The sequence below is a fragment of the Muntiacus reevesi genome, chromosome 1 (genome assembly GCF_963930625.1).
Source record: "Muntiacus reevesi chromosome 1, mMunRee1.1, whole genome shotgun sequence".
In the NCBI taxonomy this organism is placed as follows: Eukaryota; Metazoa; Chordata; class Mammalia; order Artiodactyla; family Cervidae; genus Muntiacus; species Muntiacus reevesi.
Genome location: NC_089249.1, coordinates 148,142,774 through 148,163,590, shown reverse-complemented (window position 1 = coordinate 148,163,590; position 20,817 = coordinate 148,142,774). Strand labels below are relative to the sequence as shown.

General features: G+C 44.5%; 1 protein-coding gene across 3 annotated transcripts in view; it reads right to left on the bottom strand.

Moving 5' to 3' along the window:
• DAB1 (DAB adaptor protein 1) overlaps window positions 1–20,817 on the bottom strand; it is a 455,006-nt gene that overhangs the window by 31,433 nt on the left and 402,756 nt on the right. For 2 of the 3 annotated variants that reach the window (XM_065928927.1, XM_065928932.1), the window contains exons 8-9: window positions 5,352–5,402; window positions 5,212–5,259 (exon numbers count right to left, since the gene is read on the bottom strand). The exons of the other annotated variant lie outside the window; for it this stretch is intronic. In XM_065928927.1, the coding sequence (XP_065784999.1) occupies window positions 5,212–5,259; window positions 5,352–5,402 (99 nt within the window). The remainder of the gene's footprint in view (window positions 1–5,211; window positions 5,260–5,351; window positions 5,403–20,817) is intronic. 3 annotated transcript variants of the gene reach the window in all.

The window sequence follows — 20,817 nt, the reverse complement described above, 5'->3', positions numbered from 1 at the left end:
GAGGTAATTTTATCATTCGCTTCTCTTTCCTGAGTATGTCCACATGTTACAAAATGCTTTTCCTGCACCCAGTATAGCAAGTCACCACTTCACAGCCACTTCTCAGTAAATTCTCTGATATCACACTGACCCTGAAAGGTATGAACTGTCACCCCCATTTTTACAGATGAATAAACTGAGTTTCACAGAGGTCACCTCAAGACCACCTAGGCCAGGACTTGAATTTTCTGCATGTAGAGCAGGCAGTCAAATGACAGTCCTCGAAAGAATCCATCTTCAAGATAAAAAATACAGTTGGAGGAGGAGAAAATGTATCATTTAATACCAGGAAGGGTATCAAAAACAACCCAGTATATACACGATTAATCACTCCAAGGAGCTCCATCACTGTGATACTGTATCAACTATATTCCCATCCATCATCCCTCAGTGTCTGAGCAAGGCCAGCCAGAACAGTGGGAGAAGCCCTTTAAGATACACTTAGGAATTAATCAGTATACACTTCCAGCTTCAGAGTCTGCAGGAGGTCTATGGCCGGGAATCAAATAGCTTGACTTAAAGTATATAATCATGTGTTTTGTACAAATTTGCCCACTGCAAAAAAACAAAACAAAAAAACCCAACTTTCTGCTCATCTTCAGACTTTTAAGTGATAGTTTCTAATCAGGGGACTGAAAACCACCACAGGGAGAGTCTGTCCTGGCAGACAGGACTCCTGCCCTAGAAATCTGTTTTAACCAGGCAAAGCGGGATCACCAAGCTTCATACAAAGAAAGGAATATTCTCTGCTACTGACAAACTTGTGAGCTCTAGGCCCAGGAAGAGTCCCATCCCTGGGGTGGCATCTGAGTTCTACCACTGACAATCTCTGCAGCTCCGCAGGGCCACTTTTCTCTCACCTGGACATTAGAGATGGTAATATCTCCTTTGGAGATTTATTGATTATATTACTAGAAGGACTCTGAAGTTTGGGTAAGCCTGGTGAAAAAGACACAAAAGATTCTTATTCTTTTTTTTTTTTTTTTTTGCTGAAAAGCAACCACCTTAAACCATAAACCTTAAACCACCATAAACTCACTTTTAATTCTTCCTCTTCAGGTTTCAGATCGAATAAATGGTTCCTGGCACATAGTAGGGCCCTATACATATGAATTTCTTTCCCAACTACATAATTTTGGGGGGCTCCAACATCACTGCAGATAGCGACTGCAGCCATGAAATTAAAAGATGCTTACTCCTTGGGAGAAAAGTTATGACCAACCTAGACAGTATATTCAAAAGCAGAGACATTACTTTGCCAACAAAGGTCCATCTGTCAAGGCTATGGTTTTTCCAGCAGTCACGTATGGATATGAGAGATGGACTATAAAGAAAGCTGAGCACTGAAGAATTGATGCTTTTGAACTGTGGTGTTGGAGAAGACTCTTGAGAGTCCCTTGGACTGCAAGGAGATCCAACCAGTCCATCCTAAAGGAAATCAGTCCTGAATATTCATTGGAAGGACTGATGTTAAAGCTGAAGCTCCAATACTTTGGCCACCTGATGCGAAAAGCTGACTCACTTGAAAAGACCCTGATGCTGGGAAAGACTGAAGGTGGGAAGAGAAGGGGACGACAGAGGACAAGGCGGTTGGATGGCATCACAGACTCAACAGACATGAATTTGAGTAAACTCCAGGAGTTGGTGATGGACAGGCAGGCCTGGCATGCTGCAGTCCATGGGGTCGCAAAGAGTCGGACACGACTGAGTGACTGAACTGAACTACATAATGTGCTGGTACACACTGGACAGCTGTAAGGCGTTAGGCCCTGTGCTGGGTGCTAGGAACACAATTATGAGGAATGTCAATTTTCAGCCTTCAGGGAGCTTACAATCTAGTGGGGACAATCCACAGATATAATAATAAACGTTTGCTTGTCTTTGGGAAGGCTTATTTAGCATGTGAACAATATTTCATATTATTTGGTGAAACAGTGCCAATCCTTAGGCTCTCTCCCAAATGCACAAAAGGCATAATTCTATTGAATGTGTTCAAAGGAGGTTTCTGGGCTTCTTAGCCCTTGGAGCTCAATGCTTTACAAATGGCCCATGACTGTTTTCAGTGGTAGGAAAATATTAAAATGAAGTTAATAATTAAGTTGCACAATTTACATTTCAAATGTGGTGAACTCATGGCACACTTTTACTAACATCATAAATATAATTTATTGGCTAATTTTCTCCTTAAGCACAACTTTTAAAATAACCTTCATTCTTGAGCTACAGACTCTCCTCTTGCCAGATGATTTCCATTCAGGGATTAAACGAGAAAAAACATGCAGAGGCATAAAACATAGATTGTTATTTCATTCCATTGGATTTGCTGCTTAAATAGAACCTTGAGTTAATTAAATTTTATAGAAAAAAGGGATTCTTAGGCCATAAAATTAAAAATAATTCTAATAACAGTATATGATTGAGGATCTCGAATAATATCTATTTTCACAGCCCCTCTCCCTCTTGTTAACCCTGGTTCTTTCATTTGTAACTTAAGAAGCCATGTTCTATCTGATAATATTGTCATAATTAATCATTTTAACAGCCTCATGAGAATAGAACTGACCACTCACATAAGAGCACTTTATAGTTTACAACATGTTTTCCAACACATTACTGTAACACTGGACGCTCCCTGAATCCTGTGAAGTTGGCAGCACAAGAATCTCTCCCACTATCTCTAGTTTGCAGATGAGCTAATAGAGGCCTGAAGGTAAGGTGACTTGCCTATGATCGGTCAGCTAAAAAAAGCTGGGTTTGCCCCAAAGATGAAGCAGCACCTTGTTTATCCATGTGTCCTCTACCCAGTCCTACTTAGCCCTCCTTCATGGTGGAAGCCCAGCCCCACAATATTCTCTGACCAGAAGCCAGGGTTCTTACAAGTCCTGCTATGATTCACATCCCTCTGAAGAAGTCATCTCCAAGGTCAACCCAAGACTCCTCCTTGCCCTCCCCTTCCTGGCCCTTCAGACATCTTCAGGTAAAGATGTGGTTGTTGATGGCAGATTCGGCCCCTTCTCTAGGTCCTGGGCACCCTCCAGGGTAAATAGAGTGACCCTGGAAGCTGCCAAGGCCAGTGAAAAGGATGAGGAGAGACTTGGCTAGTGGAGCTCCTCAGTATCTCAGTCAGGCTTGTCCTCTCCCAAGCTACTCTTTGTTATGAATCAGCGGTGGTTTTCCAATAACATCTGGAATGCCCTATAGCTGCTGTTTCATAATTAGTCCCCTGGTCCTTCTTTCCACTAAACCTTTGCAAGCAGACCCCTAGACCTCTCCTGCAGAGCAGCTCTAAAAGCGCCACTGATGAAGGCAGCGGTGTCCACGACTGCCCACCAGTACACATTTACATGGACCCACTCCCTCAGTTTCGGCATCAGGCGCTCCTTCATTTGGGGCAAGCATGCGGTTCCTACTGTGCATCAGCTACTGTGCCGGAAGCAGGGGACACAGGGGTGCATAAGGCATCTCCCTGCACTGAGTCTCCTGAGCTGCCTGTTCTGTGAGAAGACAGACCTATAGCCACAGTGAGGACCATGTTCCAGAGGAGCACCAGGGCTGCCTCAGGGCCTTGGCACGCGCTCCTCCTCTGAGCAGAACACTCATACCTTCCCCCACTGCCTTTCTTACGGACCTTTCCAGACACAGATGAGAGGGCTTTATTTCTCTCTGGGCAGTGTTTTCTGACTCAATTTGCACCCCATCCCACTGCCCCAAACAGCTTATGTGAGACCCTTAGATGGACTGTCAGCCGTGGATACTCTGGTGGCTCAGTTGGTAAAGAATCTGCCTGCAATGCGAGAGACCTGGGTTCAATCCCCGGGTCGGGAAGATCCCCTGGAGGAGGGCATGGCAACCCACTCCACTATTCTTGCCTGGAGAATCCCCAAGGACAGAAGAACCTGGCGTGTCTCGGTCCATGGGGTCGCAGAGAGCCGGACACAACTGAGCGACTAAGCACACACACTCAAGGGAAAAATATGGATGCCTGATCCCCACCCCCTGAGGTTCTTAATTAGTTGGTTTGAGGTAGTTTAGTGACTCAAATGGAGAAGGCAATGGCAACCCACTCCAGTACTCCTGCCTGGAAAATCCCATGGACGGAGGAACCTGGTGGGGTCGCACAGAGTTGGACACGACTGAAGCGACTTAGCAGCAGCAGCAGGAGCAGTGACTCAAAGTTTAAAAACCTTCCTGACGATTCTAGTTGCAGCCCAGGTTGAGAACTCCTGTCCTACGACTTCCCAAACACTTGTACTCAGGAGTGACAGCATTTGCTGGCCTGTGTATTAGCCAATCTGAATAAACACTGGCTGCAAACCAGCACCTCTATTTCAGGTGATGTGGACCAAATAGCAGTCTTATCTCCACAGGTGCTGCTGCTGCTAAGTCGCTTCAGTTGTGTCCGATTCTGTGTGACCCCATAGACGGCAGCCCACCAGGCTCCCCCGCCCCTGGGATTCTCCAGGCAAGAACACTGGAGTAGGTTGCCATTTCCTTCTCCAATGCATGAAAGTGGAAAGTGAAAGGGAAGTCGCCCAGTCGTGTCTGACTCTTCGCGAGCCCATGGCCTGCAGCCCACCAGGCTCCTCCGTCCATGGGATTTTCCAGGCAGGAGTACTGGAGTGGGCTGCCATTGCCTTCCCCCAGCCTGCCCCACTCCCCGCACTGCTTTTTGTCTCCATAGGTGCACTGAGCAGCCCCTGCTCAGTGTTTGAATCTCCACTATACTGTATCACACTCCACTACACGAGGCAATCCTACCCCACCCTTCTCTACCAACCCCACCCGCCCGCTCCTATGCTACGCGACACCACACTGTGTTACACTTTGAGCTCCCTGAGGATAGCGGCTGTGTCCTCCTCTCTACTGCATCTCTAGCATCTATCAGAATGCCTGGGACACACTAGGACATTGAAAAATATTTGCTGAATGAAATGAAGGGGTGTCAGTTCCTCTCCAACATACACTGTTTCTCTCTCTCTCTCTCTCTCTCTCACACACACACACACGTACACACACGCTCCTAATATTCGCCCTCCCTGCAGGGCCCACCAAGAGTTTCTGAACATCAGCAAAGGCTGGCACCAGAGCGGAGCACTGAGGAGAGTGAGGCTGCACAGAACGAATAAGAATGACCAGAGCAACCCTCACTTCACAAGACCGTGGAGGCCTTACCTTTGTTGCCTCAAAAATCTCATCAAAGTCCATCGGCAGGTTTCTGTTCTGTAACCACAAGGCATGACTTATGAGCATGAAATGAGTGATGGGACAATGACACGACACCGTTAGCCAGGCTGGGCCATTCTTGCGCTTACCGGGGTGGCTGCGGCAAACCGCTCTTCAAAATCCTCAAACGCACGGCCGTTCTGAAAGCGTAAGGGATGATGAATGAGGATGAAGTGAATGACATACAAATGACATGGATTTATGAGTTTAATGATGACATTATCTATGGTTTACACTCTCGTGGTCACAGGAGGCGGGAGCGGTTGCCAATGTGCTATGAAAACCCTGGAATATGTTCCCAGAATAAACTGATGATAAAACACATGCCTGGCTAGGAATTACAAGTCGTAGGGAGTTTGTAAGTTTAAAGTCCATCTTCCTGAAATTACAGGCCTGACCTGGCCAGTCTCAGTGGTGACAGCAGATAAGAGCATGATGTTTACCCTTGAGATTTTTGTTTTAAAAGGAAAAAGTGTTATCATGTGCTTTAGCCAAGCTTAACCTTTGCAGCAGCCTGTGAAGAGCTGGTTTTGTAAGTGCAGCCTTTTCTGCCCGAAATGCTCCTGTCAGCCTGGCAAGCTCAAAGCTCACCCAATTCCTTAAACCCAGCTGAAAGGCCATCTCTTCTGTGAAGCTTTCTTTGGTCCCCCGAGCTGAAATCCACCCTCTGCAAGCAACAGCATATCACCTGTCCCCATTACACAGTGAACTTCCGGAAGCAGGGACCACGATGCGTTTGTTCCTGCATCCCCAGCAGGTCACAGGGGATCTGTCCCGCGGCAGTGCTCGAAAAAAATACATATGAATGAATATGTGATTTTAAAAAGAGGTGGCAGCTGAGCAAATCTAATCACTTTGTTAATTTTTTACTTTGTTTATGACTGCTGAGAGCTTTGCTACACCACTCCATAATACTGCTGCCTCAGCATCCCCTTTGTGTGGCCAAGTGGCCTGCAGGGGCCTGAATTGACACCAGCTTCTCCAGTGAAGTAGGTCCTGGATAACAGCCCACAGAGTCACAAGTAAATGTCAGTTTCTGATCTGACCATCCTAACAGCTCTTATGGCTAGACTCTCCCCAGCCTCCCAGGGCCTTGCCTATGTACCCTTAGATACGATTCCTTACACACTTACCAAAACCCTGCTCTTTTTGGTTTGAAGTGACCAATCTGGCCTCAGACCAGGAACGCTAAAGCACGCTACCCTGGGGCCCTAATAAAGGCAAGTGCCCCAGACAGACCCTGCCTTGCTCTCTGCCTGCTTCCTGCCTTTACCCCTCCATATGGCCCTTCCTCCAGAACCTGCAGTAATAAACTCCTCTATTTCAACTCGCTGGTGGTCTTCTGTTGAACCCTGGCTTACCATCCAATACGCCAGACCTTTATTTAAAGAATGTTAATTGAACAAAGTCACAACATTAATACATATTGTAGGTAATATGCATAGTATCTCCATATGTGCACATCTATTTTTAATGACCATGTTTTTGGTCTATATGTCCAAACTAATTATGCTTGGGATGAATTCCAAGCAGTGTAACAGTAGTATAAGTCTGATAATATTGACATTGACTTGGAATGATTAAGCTTGAACAGAAATACTTGCATTGTTCCCTAATTTTCAGGAGAGCTTCCTGCTGGCCATGGAGGAGTGGAGGAACCATCAGCCATGACCACTTCCACTCTGTCTGTAGTAAATGTGACTGTACGACAGTCAGCCCCAGGTGCAGGGTGGCAGAGAAGGGCGATGCACATGCCCGTGCCCACCACGGCAGAGCCTTCAAGCCAAACACCAGCAAGTTCTGTCATCAACCACTTGCTCCCACTAGGAGCTGGCTCGCCAGGATTCAACAGTGGCTGAGCGAAGAGAAGGAAGGATCATGTCGGATAATGGCAGAAATAACAATAATGACAACTATTATTATTTGGCCAGAGATGGGGAGACAGTATCATCCTGTAACCTCTGGTGTGGCCTGAAAGGTTAAGGTTATGTTGCTACATCCTTTATAAATTCCCACACTTCTATGGATTTATGGCATAGCCCCTACCAGCTAGCTCTGGGTCATAACTTTTAATAAAAACATTTTTTAGTGTCCAAAACCTCATTACATCTGTCCAATATAAAAAAGCAAATGGCTTCAGAGCATGATGGATGAATTAAATAAATCTGAAAAACAGCCGGTGGTAGAGTCTCATAAAGCCCCCACCACATAATGGAAACATGTGAGGACAGCCAGCACCGGTGTGAGACTGTCACTTTGCCGGCGACAGAAGAGGGGGTCTCTCGTGAGGGGGGGGCCAGGGTGTGAGGAGGTGGTTTCCGTAGATCCAGACAGAGGCTGGTCCAGACGTGAGAGTAAATGGATCTCTTTGGGGTCACGCAGATACGGGCTGAATCCCGACTGCGCCCCGTGCTGGCTGTGTGACCCTGGACCAGTCACAGAGCCTCGGTTTTCTCAGTGGGATGACAGTGATTACATCATCTCAGGGTTAAGGAGAGGATTAACTGAGACGTGTGTGCAGTGCTTTGTTTGCTGTTTGGCGCACAGAGATGCTTAATAAATCGTAGCTATTATTAGGATCTTCTCAAGCAATTTCTTTTAGCTCACTTCTGCAATGCACAGGCACACATCTTTTAATATTAAGAAACTATTACTAAATGATATTGGGAAAAAGGGGAAGTAAAAATATCTTGTGGAAAGTCCCTCTTTAGACACCACCCCCACTTCAGAACACGGACTAGGTCCTGTGTAAAAGGATGCCGAACACTTCCTGCTCTTAGTTCTGAACGTCCAGTCCACTCTTGACCCCATCTTTTCCCTCTTATCTCTCTTACTGACACAGTCTTGCTGGGAGCATCTTCCCATCCATACCCTTTGTACCTGGCATATGTGGTTACCTTCCTGTTTTGACACTAGCTCTGTCATTTCTTGGACTTCTTTCCTCCTGCCTGGGACAGCCTTGAGGAGTACTCAGGGCACTTCATCCAGCCATCAGAAGACCCTTCCAGTCCCTGCATTTTTCTCTCAGTTGACTCTCATGGGGAGAACCTGGAATCCATTCCCTAGTCTCCCTGTATCCCCAGGTCCTGCTTTACCCCACATTTACTATTAGAGCTTTTGTTCATTTATCTTCAAGTCTCGTTCTCCCCTTGTTAGATATATTCCTCACACTTACTATGCTAGTATGCATGCAGTTTTGTATTCTGCTCTCAAAATCTCAAAATGACAATCTAGTTTACTCACAACTTCCATTTATAGTGAAGGTTTAAAAGAAGAGATTCTCTTCTGCTGTTTCAAAACAGCTCTAGCCCAAAGCATCATTAAGACATTGAAATAAAGCTTGCGCATGAAGTTTACTTTCCCACAATCTATCTCGAGCAGTGGGACACTATTGTCCCATAACTGAGTAGGGTAACTCTCAAAAAGATCAGATTTATGTTACTCTTGCAGCAAAAGTGAATGGATAAAAAAGTTGTGGTACATGCACACAATGGAATATTACTTAGTCATAAAAAGGAATGACATTGAGTCATTTGTAGAGATGTGAATGAACCTACAGACTGCCATACAGAGTAAAGTAAGTCAGAAGGAGAAAAACAAATATTGTATTATTAATGCACATATGTGGAATCTAGAAAAATGGTAGAGATGATCTTATGTGCAAATCAGTACTAGAGACAGATGCAGAGAACAAATGTACGCACACCAAGGGGGAAAGGGGATGGAGGGAGGAACTGGGAGACTGGGACTGATATATTTATACTACTATATAAAAAACAGGTAACTAATGAAAACCTACTGTTTAGTACAGGGAACTCTACTCAAATGTTCTACTGTAACATAAATGGAAAGGAAATCCATAAATGAGGGGATATACATATACATAGAGTTGGTTCACTTTGTTGTACAATAGAAACTAACATAAGATTGTAAAGCAACTGTACTCCAATAAAACTTATTTTTTAAAAACGGTCTTATCAATTAAAAAAATCTGAGTGAATGAGATGGGACTTGGGGTGAACACACCAAAAAGAATGACAACTTATTTACAGCTGCCAAATCAGAAATCTGCAGTGGTTCTCACCCCTGGCTGCACAATGTAATCCCCTGGGGGAGATTTTCCGCAGCTACACATACCTGAGCCTCGCCAGCTGACATTTGAATTCTGTTGGTCTGGGGTGAGGTCCTGGCATCAGTAGGTTCTAAAAGCTCCCCAGGCGAGTCTAATAGGAAGCCAGACTTGTGAAGCACTGTGCTGGGGAATGAACTCTCTGTAGGAATAATTAGTGAAAGTCCCACTGGGAAAAAATGAAGCCATCTTGATTGATTAAATAATTGATTAATGAATTTCTTCAGCAAACATTCACTGGGTGCTTTCCACATGCTGTGTTCTGACTAGGCGTTTGAGATACAAAGATGACTGATACATGGGCCATGCTCTCTTAAAGTTCAGAGCAGAACCAGGATATATAATCATTCTAGCGTGGAGGGTGGGACAGGAGTGGGACAGAGAGCTCACAACGCATCAAGATCTCAATTCAGACAGAACCTAAGCCAGCGCTGCAAAAGAATGAATTCAATTATCCATTTAGAAGGCTCAGGAGAAATGGATTAACTTAAGTGATTTGTAAGTGCACCAAGGTGGGTACTATTAATGCACCTAGTGATTCCAAGCATTTGAATTGTGTGCCTTTCCCTGGTGAGTGATCTAACCATGAAGATAGCATGTTAATGAAGACTAATTCCCTCTGGGGTATCTAGGAGTTTATGCTCTCTATCACCTTTAGCCAAGAGTAAACTGTCACTTTCCTACTTCTTGGCAGAGAAAACAGCAGAAACTCTGGCAACTGACGAACCAAGTAGTGGGTGAAGTTGAGATGGGGAGTAGAAAATGTGATGTTAATAAATGATTTCTCTCATGAGCACCCCTGTCCGACAGAACTTTCTGTGATGATGGAAAGTCCTACACCTGTACTTTCAATTTGGTAGCCAGTGGCTGCCCATGGCTATTGAGCACTTCAACTATGGCTTGTATGACTAATAAGTTGCACTTTTATTTACTTTTAATTAGCTTCATTGTAAATAGCCACATGTGACCAGTGGCTACTGTATTGGACAGCAAAGCTCTAGATAATAGACATTAAAACAAACAAACAAAAAACTTCAGCTGCCTGATTTAGATGCTTTCTAAGTACTAGACATATTCCTTCCTTATATAGTCCCTTCTATTCTTTTAAAGAATATCCTACCTTTGTGTTGATGAGAAAGTTTCCATGGGAGCATTGAATTCTTTGCTATGTCTAAATAGCCATGAGTCAAATTCAGTTTGCAAAACCACAGCCTTCTTCTGGATGTAGGTTTTGTCATTGCCTGGGCTAAGCTAGAGCCAAATATTGGTGGGTTTTTGTTTTTGTATTTTTTTTTTTTTTTTAGAAGAGGTTAACAATCCTTTAATGAACTTCAGGTGGAAATCCATGGAGCCTTATCATCATTCCAACAGAATGGAACTCCCTTTAAAGGCCAAAATGTCCCAGCCTACTGAGATCTGGGGCTCAGTGGTTTTGTGGCGCTCAATGCCTTGATCTAATAGAGGATATGGCTTTGTGGTTCTGTCCCTGTAGTGACTGAGAAGTTGGCTCTACTCAAAGCTGGGCTGTATTTCAGCAGTTAACGGCTCTCCTTCTGCCAATTAACATTTTAGGAGGGCCACAAGGTTGTCTAGACAGCTAGAGGGTGGAGGGAAACGCTTAGATCTAATAATGAGTTACATCTTCCCTTGAAGTGCACCCCAAGTGTAACATGTCTGCTAATCCCTGGGACAATGAAATATTTATATCCAACTTTCTAAAAATGAAGTTGGTTTAAGACAGCCCCCATTTCTCTCCATTTTTTAATTGTGGTAAGAACACAACATGAGATCAATCTTTTAAACAAATTTTCAAGTGTACAATACAGTATTATTAGGGGCACAATCTCTAGGCATTAATCTTCTTGCACAACAAACTTAATACCAACTAAATAGCATCTCCCCATTTCCCTTCCCCAGCCTCTGGCAACTACCATTCTATTCTCTGCTTATATGTGTTTGACTACTTTATGGACCTCATAAAAGCAGTATCCTGTAGTATTTGTCTCTCTGTGTTTGGTTTATTTCATGTAGCATGATGTCCTCAAGGTTCAGCCAAGATGTTATGTACGCAAGGACAGGCTTCTTTTTCAGGACTATATAATATTCCACCATGTGTATATACCACTATTCTTTATCCATTCATGTATCAGTAGATATTGATGTTGAAATGGCCTTTCTTAACATGCAAGAAGAGAGTCAGGATGCCGACCAGATGTAGGAGGAATTTGCTGGTGCTTTATTCAGGGGCGTGTAAGAGGAAGATAGACTCCTTTCACGAAGATTAGGGGACTAAGTTGACCAAACTGGGTTAATGTGAATGAACAGGGGCACCTGTGGCTAAGGACCCTAAATCTGGAGGCTTCAACTTCCCAACTTTAATCTCAGGCCAAGGAAACCAATGTGCATGCTTTTAAAGTGAGAAGCTTGATGATTTTAGGAGGGACAGGCCAGGGGCACTGGGAAGACAAATGTTAGAAACAGTGGTTTTCACAAGACATGGGAGTAAATGTCCACTGACAGATGAGTGGGTAAAGAAGATGTGGTACATTTATATAATGGAATATTACTCAGCCATAAAAGAATAATGCCATTTTCTGCAACATGGATGGACCTAGAGATTATCATACTGATATAAGTTAGACAAATATCATATGATATCACTTACACATGCAATCTAAAAAAGTACACAAATGAACTTATTTACCAAATGGAAACTGACTCATAGACTCTGAAAACAAACTTCTGGTTACCAAAGGGGAAAGGGGGAGGTAAGGGATAAACTAGGATTTTGCGACTAGTACACGCTACTGTATATAAAATTATCCCAACAAAGATCTACTGCATAGAGGGGAAACGCTACTCAATATTCTGTAATAACTTAAATGGGAAAAGAATCTGAAAAAGAATGGACACATGCATATGCATAACTGATTCACTTTGTTGTACACCTGAGACTAACCCGACATTGTAAATAGACTATACTCCAGAAACAGCTTTCAGTTTGAACTTCCACTTCATCACTGGTATGTCCTTGGATGGATTCCTTCCTTACTCCGAGCCTCAGTTTTCTCCTCAGAAAAAACAGGAAAAATAATGCTTATAACATGCAATTGCTGAGAAGTGGTGAGAAGGTTTATACACATGAAAAGAATCAGCACAGCATCTGACAGAGTAACATCTCAAAGGATGTCAGTTCCCTTTCCAAAAGTACAGAAAGGAAAAGAAGGCGGGGAGGGAGGAAGAGAGGAGCTGGGGGGAAGGAGGGAGGAGGAAGAGATAGCAGGGGAAGAGGAGAAAGGGGGAGGAGAGAGGAAAGGGAGAGAAAGAAGAGGAGGAAAGAAAGGAAGGGAAGAAGAAAGGAAAGCCATGGGATTATACGCTTGGTACGTGAGTGTAGGCAGGTTCCAGGCTATGGCAAAATTTGGGAAACACTAGCCCAGGGAAAGAACAAAGTCACTCGGAAGAGAAGCTGAAGGTGTGACATGATCTTCACAGGGCGGACACTGGTCACGGCAAGTTCCTGCTTCTGCACATTTTACCCAAAGCTTAACACTAGCAAGACTGGACCACTGTGAAGTCCATCAACCACATCATTCATGGCATCTACCCCATACCCTTCTTTTCTCCACTGCCTTGTTTACATCAATTTCAGACCTCCAGTGGGCGACACTATGCTTTCAGGCCCATATCTTCTAAAACACATCCCTTATTTTCTTGAAAAATACACTTAAAGATGGGATTGGAGGTGCACTTTGCAGGCTGCGAGTTGCACTAAGATACTAAGCGCTAAGTAAGTTTGATCTCAGGAAATGATAGCGCCCAGAGCTTGGGGTGGTGGCAGAGGGGACACCCCCACTTAGGACAGATGGTTGTCCTAAGGCTCTCCTAACCTGTCCCTCAGTCCCTCCATATCTGTTCATTGAGCAATTATGCTAAGATACAATCCTTGCCCTTAGAAAGAAGCCAGGCAATGATCATACGATCGGTGTCATAAATGAGATGATTCACATGAAGCTTGTAATACATAGTTCAGGGTAACGACATGATTCATACCAGTGGTTACTACCAGTGGTAACTGACCCCATCTTGGTGGGTCAGACATTTTGAGACAGTGGCATCTGTAATGCTGGGGATTTTGATAGTTTCAATACTATTGTCATGAGGCAGTGATTATAAAGAGATGATGGTATAGTTGTTAATATGGTGATAGCTCCAGATGTGGCAGTGTTGGGAACTGAGGATAAATGCTGAAAACACCAGCCTACCACGGAGCTTCTCTAGAAGCCCTGGAGATGACTTTATGCTCTGATACTCATGGAAGCTTCCTGGGTTCTAGATCCTGGTCCCAACCCATGACCTCACTCCAAAGCTCTGATGTGTGACCATGAGGATTTTAGAATATAGGGCCCCTTCCTTGCTGTGGCTCCTCTGTGGGGTGAGGGGCAGGCTGCAAGATGGCTTGGCAACTTTGCTGGTTGTCAACAGAATAAACACACCTGTCCAGGTCTAAATGCACAGTGACAAAGAGAAGCCACAGGGAAATCATCTCATGAAGTTTATAATTATTTGTTTTCCACTCTCTCTTTCTTGATCTCATATCCTTAAAAAAAATTCTATTATTCTAGTTCCACATTAGCAAAAACTCAAAGGATTTTTCAAAAACTCCTAACAAGATTTGGCACTAGTTCAGTACTCTGAAAAGGGGTGAATGAGAATCACAGGAAAGTGAAATCGGCTCCTGTCAGCAGGATGACAGGCTCTCAGCACACTCCTGGGGAGGAGGGCAGGGGGATGCTCAGACAGGCAGTCAGCTCCTTCTCTGTGGCTGTGTCTCTCTTAGAGAGGCTACTCCCGCGGTCCAGATGGCACCCAAACGGTAACAAGAAATATTGGATGGAGCTGAAATCAAGCAAGAGCAGCAGAGGCTCAGGATGAAGGCAGAGCAAATCAGAGGAAATCACAAATGGAGAGATGTCACAGCAAAGGAAAAAATAGTCACGGAGGGCTTTGCCTGCTGCTCCGACAGCCGTTCCCTGCTCAATGTTTTTTCCTTTTCTTCTCTGGAAGAATGCAGATTTTACATCTTAGGCATTCATTTCATAATTAATAAACCTTTCCTGAATGCATACTCGGAGGAAGGCACTGGGCCAATATTGTGAAGACTGGAATGCTGTCCCTTCTCTGAGCTGCAACCATCAAGTGAGGGAAATGGGAGGAAGCCCATTCAGGTGAGAGCATGAGGACAGTGATGGCAGGGGCACCGCGCTGAGCATTTTCACAGCCCATGGACCATTTTCGCTGCTGCAGGACTGAAGCCACCTCCTCTGTAAGTGACCAAAACAAGAATTCCGTTTCCATGCGGCTGGAATTTGACTAGTTTATCCATCTCTTGAATTTTCTTTATCGTAGAATTAAGGAATGATCTACCTTCTAGGACAGGACTTCCCTAATGATCTACCTTCTAGGACAGGACTTCCCTAAATAAGATGTGAGGTATCCATCTCTTGAATTTTCTTTATCGTAGAATTAAGGAACGATCTACCTTCTAGGACAGGACTTCCCTAAATAAGATGTGACTTCCCTACATAGCTTAGTGAGCAAAGTGCCTGAGACACAGTCAGCTCTCCACCGTGCTGCGCTGGGCTTAGCTGCTTAGCCATGTCCGACTCTTTGTGACCCCGTGGACTGCAGCCCTCCAGGCTCCTCTGTCCATGGGATTCTCCAGGCAAGAATACTGGAGTGGGTTGCCATGCCTTCCTCCAGGGGATCTTCCCTACCCAGGGATTGAACCCACGTCTTCCGCATTGCAGGTGGATTCTTTACTGACTGAGCCACCATGGAAGCCCAAGATCTCTATTAGTGGGTTAAATATTAAGTCAATAATACAGTGAAGTATCCTTTCAGAGTATGATGGTATTTTATGGCGCTTTGGGCAGTTTTATGAATTGCAGGATGGCAGGGAAGTAGAACTAGAACAGCTATAAACATCTCTAACCCAACTCAACCCTATATATCGTTCAGATGAAGAAACTGAGGTCTTTAAGATTTTCAAAATCATGATAATGTTAGCGGCAGAGCTGGGATGAAATCCCAAGTTCCCAACTCCTAGTCTAGTTCCTTTATTTCTATCACAACTCCCCTCATGGGTGAACAAACTAAGAGGAGACAAGAAGTCAGAGCAGAGAAACCTGGCTCACAATTTACAACAAGAAAACTAAGGCCCTAAGGAGCTTGCTTATACGTAAGACAGTGAGGAAAACGACTCCTTCATAGAGCTCTGAGTATCAAGGGAGGGGATGTTCACCAATTAACTAGACTTGGAAGGCAGCCTACAGGTGGGAGTCAGAGGACATTTGCAAGAGCATTATCTATAATTGTCTCAGATTGATTGTCCAACCTATAAATAGTTAGTCACTCTGTGTCATGAGTTCACTTGCTCTCTTAACAGGTCTCTCGGTATATTATATTTCTTACTCTCTCAGGCATTGGTGTAAGCCACTCCTCATGATTGGCTGCCCTGCCCATCCTCGTTCATCAGGAGACCCGGGAGACTTGGGTCTAGTCATCTGTCCCAAGCCCTTAGAAAGGGTTAGATGATCCTCCTCCGGGCATCACATATGCTGTAATGGTTGATTACTTTCTCTCTTCTCTACTACAGACTATCACCTCATGACACCAAGTTCCTCGCATGGGAAGCTGTACCTTATTCTTCATATTCCTAATGTCTAAATACCCCAGTTGGCTAGCACACAAAAGGAAACTCACTGAATTGACAGATTAAAAAAAAAAAAAAAACAGAATGAGTAAGTGGAGGCACTTGTTTATACAAGATAATAGAAAACTGAACAGAAAGAAACTTGGTGATAGTATGATTTACAAAGCAGAGGGTATGGTGGTCCATATGGTGTTTTCAAATGCTCAGCATATTCGGGTGTGCATGCACACACACTAACTCACTCACTGAGACATGGCGTTTGCTATTGTAAACTCCAGAAAGGATGTCATATCCACTGTCATTTGACTGAATGAGACTTTGTAATCAGAGTAAATAACTCCGGTTCTAACATCAAAGAAATACTAGGGAGCTGTTCCAGAAGAAGCCATAAGAACAGGAATATGCTCTTCTTCTAGCTCTTCTAATATCTGGATGGCATTTTCTTCTGAATTCAAGACCATTCCACTAGTGACATCCATCAGTGGCTCAAGGGTAGCAGTCAATCTCTGACATTCCTCACCACTCGAAGTCCAGCCAGGGCCTGGGCTTACCCTCCTTCCCAGCAAGTGATGAAATGATTGTATCCCATACTGTTCAGACTCTCAAACTTAACTTGTTTGAAGAATTTTTGGTCTCCTAAAGTCTGTCCATTCCTTGTCTTCTGATTTCTACAAAGGCTACCAGTTCAGGCCTGGATGCTCAAATCCTCAAAGGTAAAAGTTATCCTCTACCCCCCTCTCTTGCACACACTGACATCCAATCATTCTTTAAGAAATGCTGACTCCATTTCCAGGACATGCCCCACCTCTGCCTGCCCATCCCTCTGCTTGGTGGCATCCACTTTTGCCTGGACTGTTGCTTTTAACACTTTCTCCCTTAAGTTCATCTCCTACATAGCAGCCAGAGTGATATTTTTAAAATGTCAGATCAAGTTCACTTCCTGATGAACACCCTCCACTGACTTCCATTACACTTGCGATAAAATTAAAACTCCTTACCGCTGTCTATACCACTGTCCATACCCCTGTCCACTGCCTCTGAGTCTGAACCCATCTTCCACCACTCTCCCCTTTCCACCAAGCTCTGGCCAACATCAGCCTTCTCTCTGTTCCCCCTGGGCCCCTAGAACATTTCAGTCCCAGGCTTTTGACCTTGCCTTTCTCTGTCCTGATCCCCCTCTCCATCAGGCTAGTTTCTTCTCATAACTCAGACTTGGCTCAGGTGTCACGTCCCTACAGACCTCCTCTGACTATTTACTTAAATACAATCCTAGCTCCCAGCTCTTGTCACATTTTCTGTTTGGTTTGCTGGCTAGCACTCATGCACTGTTTGGAGAAGGAAATGGCAACCCACTCCAGTATTCCTGCCTGCAGAATCCCAGGGACAGAAGAGCCTGGTGGGGTCCTCTATGGGGTCGCACAGAGTCGGGCATGACTGAAGTGACTTAGCAGCAGCGGCGGCAGCAGCACGCACTGTAAGTCTGTCTACTAGATCGCTGGCAGCCTTCTCCTGTGAAATGTTAGCTGGGCAAGGGACGGGACCTAGTCTGACTTATACAGCACCCGTGTCTGTGTGTGACACATGATGGACACTAGACTATATTTGTAGAAGGAGGACGGAAAGAATGCTTGACTAGAAAAATGCCTAGTGACCAGTGGCTAGTTTTAGGAGGTACCTTCCAGTACTGCAGAAACTATAATATTAAAACAAAAGGGACACTTTGTACATATCTCTACAGGGACAAGGGAACACTATGCTTGTCACTTTGATGTCTGTGCTCTGGTCTCTTTTCCTCCTGTTCTCTGATGCTGGGCAGCCCATCTCTGAAGACCATGGAGCCAGGGCCAGAGGATGGCAAATTTGGTGAGATTCCATACAGATCCCACAAGCAGAAACCCTCTTTAGCTACATCCTTGCTATATCTGTTCTATGAAAGACCTTTTTGATTTAATCGATATTTCTGGTTCAGTCATAAGTGATTGACATCATTATTCCTTGTTTTGATAGATCCATAAAGTTCCTAAATATACAAGCTCCTCTTGATCCCTCTCTCTTCCACACCTTGACATCCAGGCATTATACGAAAAACTGACTCTATCTATAGAACACACCCCCAAACAGTCCATTCTGGGCTAAAGAAGAAGGAAGGGGCTAAATAGTAATATCAAGACCTCATGCGTTCTTGGCCAAGCAGGGGTCAAGCATGATGATAATCATAATAGCTGATGCTTGGATGAAAGTTCCTCTCCACGAACTAGACACCACTCTAAGGTGTGTTCATATAATAACTCACTTAATTACCACGGCAAATGTAGGTGCTATTGTTGTCCTCACTTTCAGAGGAGGGAACTGAGGCACAGAAGGGTCAATGACCTTGCCCAAGTCACACAGCTAGTAAATGGCAGAGCTAGGATGTTTGCCAAAGTGGGTGAGCTTTAAGTACATGTTCTTAACCAGTACTCTAGGGCGAGGAGAACAAATGGGTAAGACAATGTGTGTTTTATGATGAGGGTCAAAGTAAAGGGTTTGGAAGAAGCAGCCACTGGGGAGAGGGGCAGTTCAGAAGCCCACCCCGCCAGGTCCACCGCATCCTCTCTGGAGGACCATGGCCTGATCACACAGCAAGTGTTATCTCTACAATCATGATGGGGTAAGGGGCTAGGACTTTCAAGGTGACCGTGTAAACAACAACCTAAAGACAGACAAAGAGACGAAGCTATGAGATTACAAATACAGGAAAAGAGGAAAAACCAGACTATTGGGTTGACGGCATGGGATGGTGGGAAAGAGGAGTAATACAGAAGATAAGGCAGCAGCTAAGCCGCCGGAAAGAAATGTGATGACATACTGACAGATCTCTGTGACAGACAGAAAAATGAGAGGAGGAGAAGGGAGAAGGTGGGGTAAAAAGTGACAGTGAATGTTCCCTTAACACGAGCCATTCCTTGTGCACAAGTGGAGATGCAAGAGACTCCTGCATCATCAGACTTTACTTCCCTCTCCCTTTAGCAACTAAACCTCACTCTTCTCATCCACGTAATAGAGAAAATAATAGTTGGCATGTTAATTAAACTAGATAAAAGTGAAGCATTGGAATCCATTGGGGGAACTTTATCAATCTCTCTTGATATATAAACACATGCAACCCTTACAAAAGCACATCTATAGGGGTGAGGGCCCAGAAAGTTCTGTTTTCAAAAAAGTGTCACCAGGGACTTCCCGGGCAACCCAGCAGTTAAGACTTCACCTTCTAATTCAGGGGGCAGGGTACAGGTTCGATCCCTGGTCAGAGAACTAAGTTCCCACATGCCACATGGCCAAAAAAAAGGTGTCACCAATGACTGTTTGACTATGTGGTATTCGGGAATCACTGATCTGGGTGCAGCTTGCCAAGCGCTGTTATGTACTCTCTGCCCCCCAGTAAATACTCTGCAAATACTTGTTTCTTGCCTCTTTTCTAAGTCATTGCAAAAACAGGCTTCACACAGTTTGGGTTGGGACTGTCACTGGTCTATATTTTCTTATTCTCTGTGACCATTTATTCATCTCTTTCCCCTTTTTTACAACTAGAATTCATTCATTATTCTTCTGCAACCACTAATAACAGCATTTAGGGAGAAAGAAAGAGCCTTAGCACGATGATTTATCTAGAAACACTGAATTACTGTACTGGGAGAGAATGAGTGTCAGCCTCAATGGATATTTATGGGGAAACTGTATATCACAGCTCTGCTCATTAGACATGCTGTAGTTAAGGTCCTATGGATGTTAATGATCTATATTAGAGGGATAAGGAAAGGCTTGCAGCAGCAGCAGCAGTTAACAGATACCCTGGAATCCCATTTTCTTCCCACGTCAGAGAGCTCCAAGGAATCGGATTTATGCACACTGAAGGAGCAGGTGTGCATTGGGGCACCTGTATCTTGGGGGCAGTACTGTCTTTGTTTTAGAATAGGTAGTATGACTGGCAAAGAGTTTCAGGAGCAAAGCGGATAGAGAGCTCCCACTTTCTGTTTGAAATCTCACTGTGGTCTGGTTTAAGGGACAGCTGGACCCAGTGGGAAGAGCATTTCCTGTGTGTGGATAGGGCGGATCTGCACCCTTGACCACCTAAGATCACTCCCGTTCCTACCTATTGTCCTGACATAATTATTAATAGCAATCCCCCTTTCCCTTTAAAAGTGACCCAGTTTGGATGATAAACTAGGTCACCCTACCTTCAGGGTCAGAGAGAGCTGGATTAGATCCTTAGTGAGGCCTCTTCTAGTGTGCTGGTTTAACTTCTCTGATCCCCAGTAGCCTTTATGTAGAGAAGAGATGTACGTCTCAGGGTAACTTGAGAATGCCTTGACATAGTACGTTGTACCTTCTACAGTCCCTTGCTTGGTAAGGGTGCTCAACATTTGGTATCACAACTGTTTGTAATCTTCACCCCACAGCCCTGGCACTCCTCTGCAGGCTCAGCCCCACCCCATTTAAGCTTGGTCTCGTTAGCATTATTCCTTGAGCAAGGAGAACTGAAAACGTTCCAGCCTCTTATCCTTCCCCCCAGTGCTCCCAGGACCCTAAAAGCACCCTAGTGGTTAAGCCAGGTCTCACTCATCATCATATTTCTTGAAATATTTGATACAGCCCTTTGTTCATAGAACAGCTCATAACAACAACTATGGCTAACATTTATTGAGTAGCACTTTCTATATGCCAGGTACTG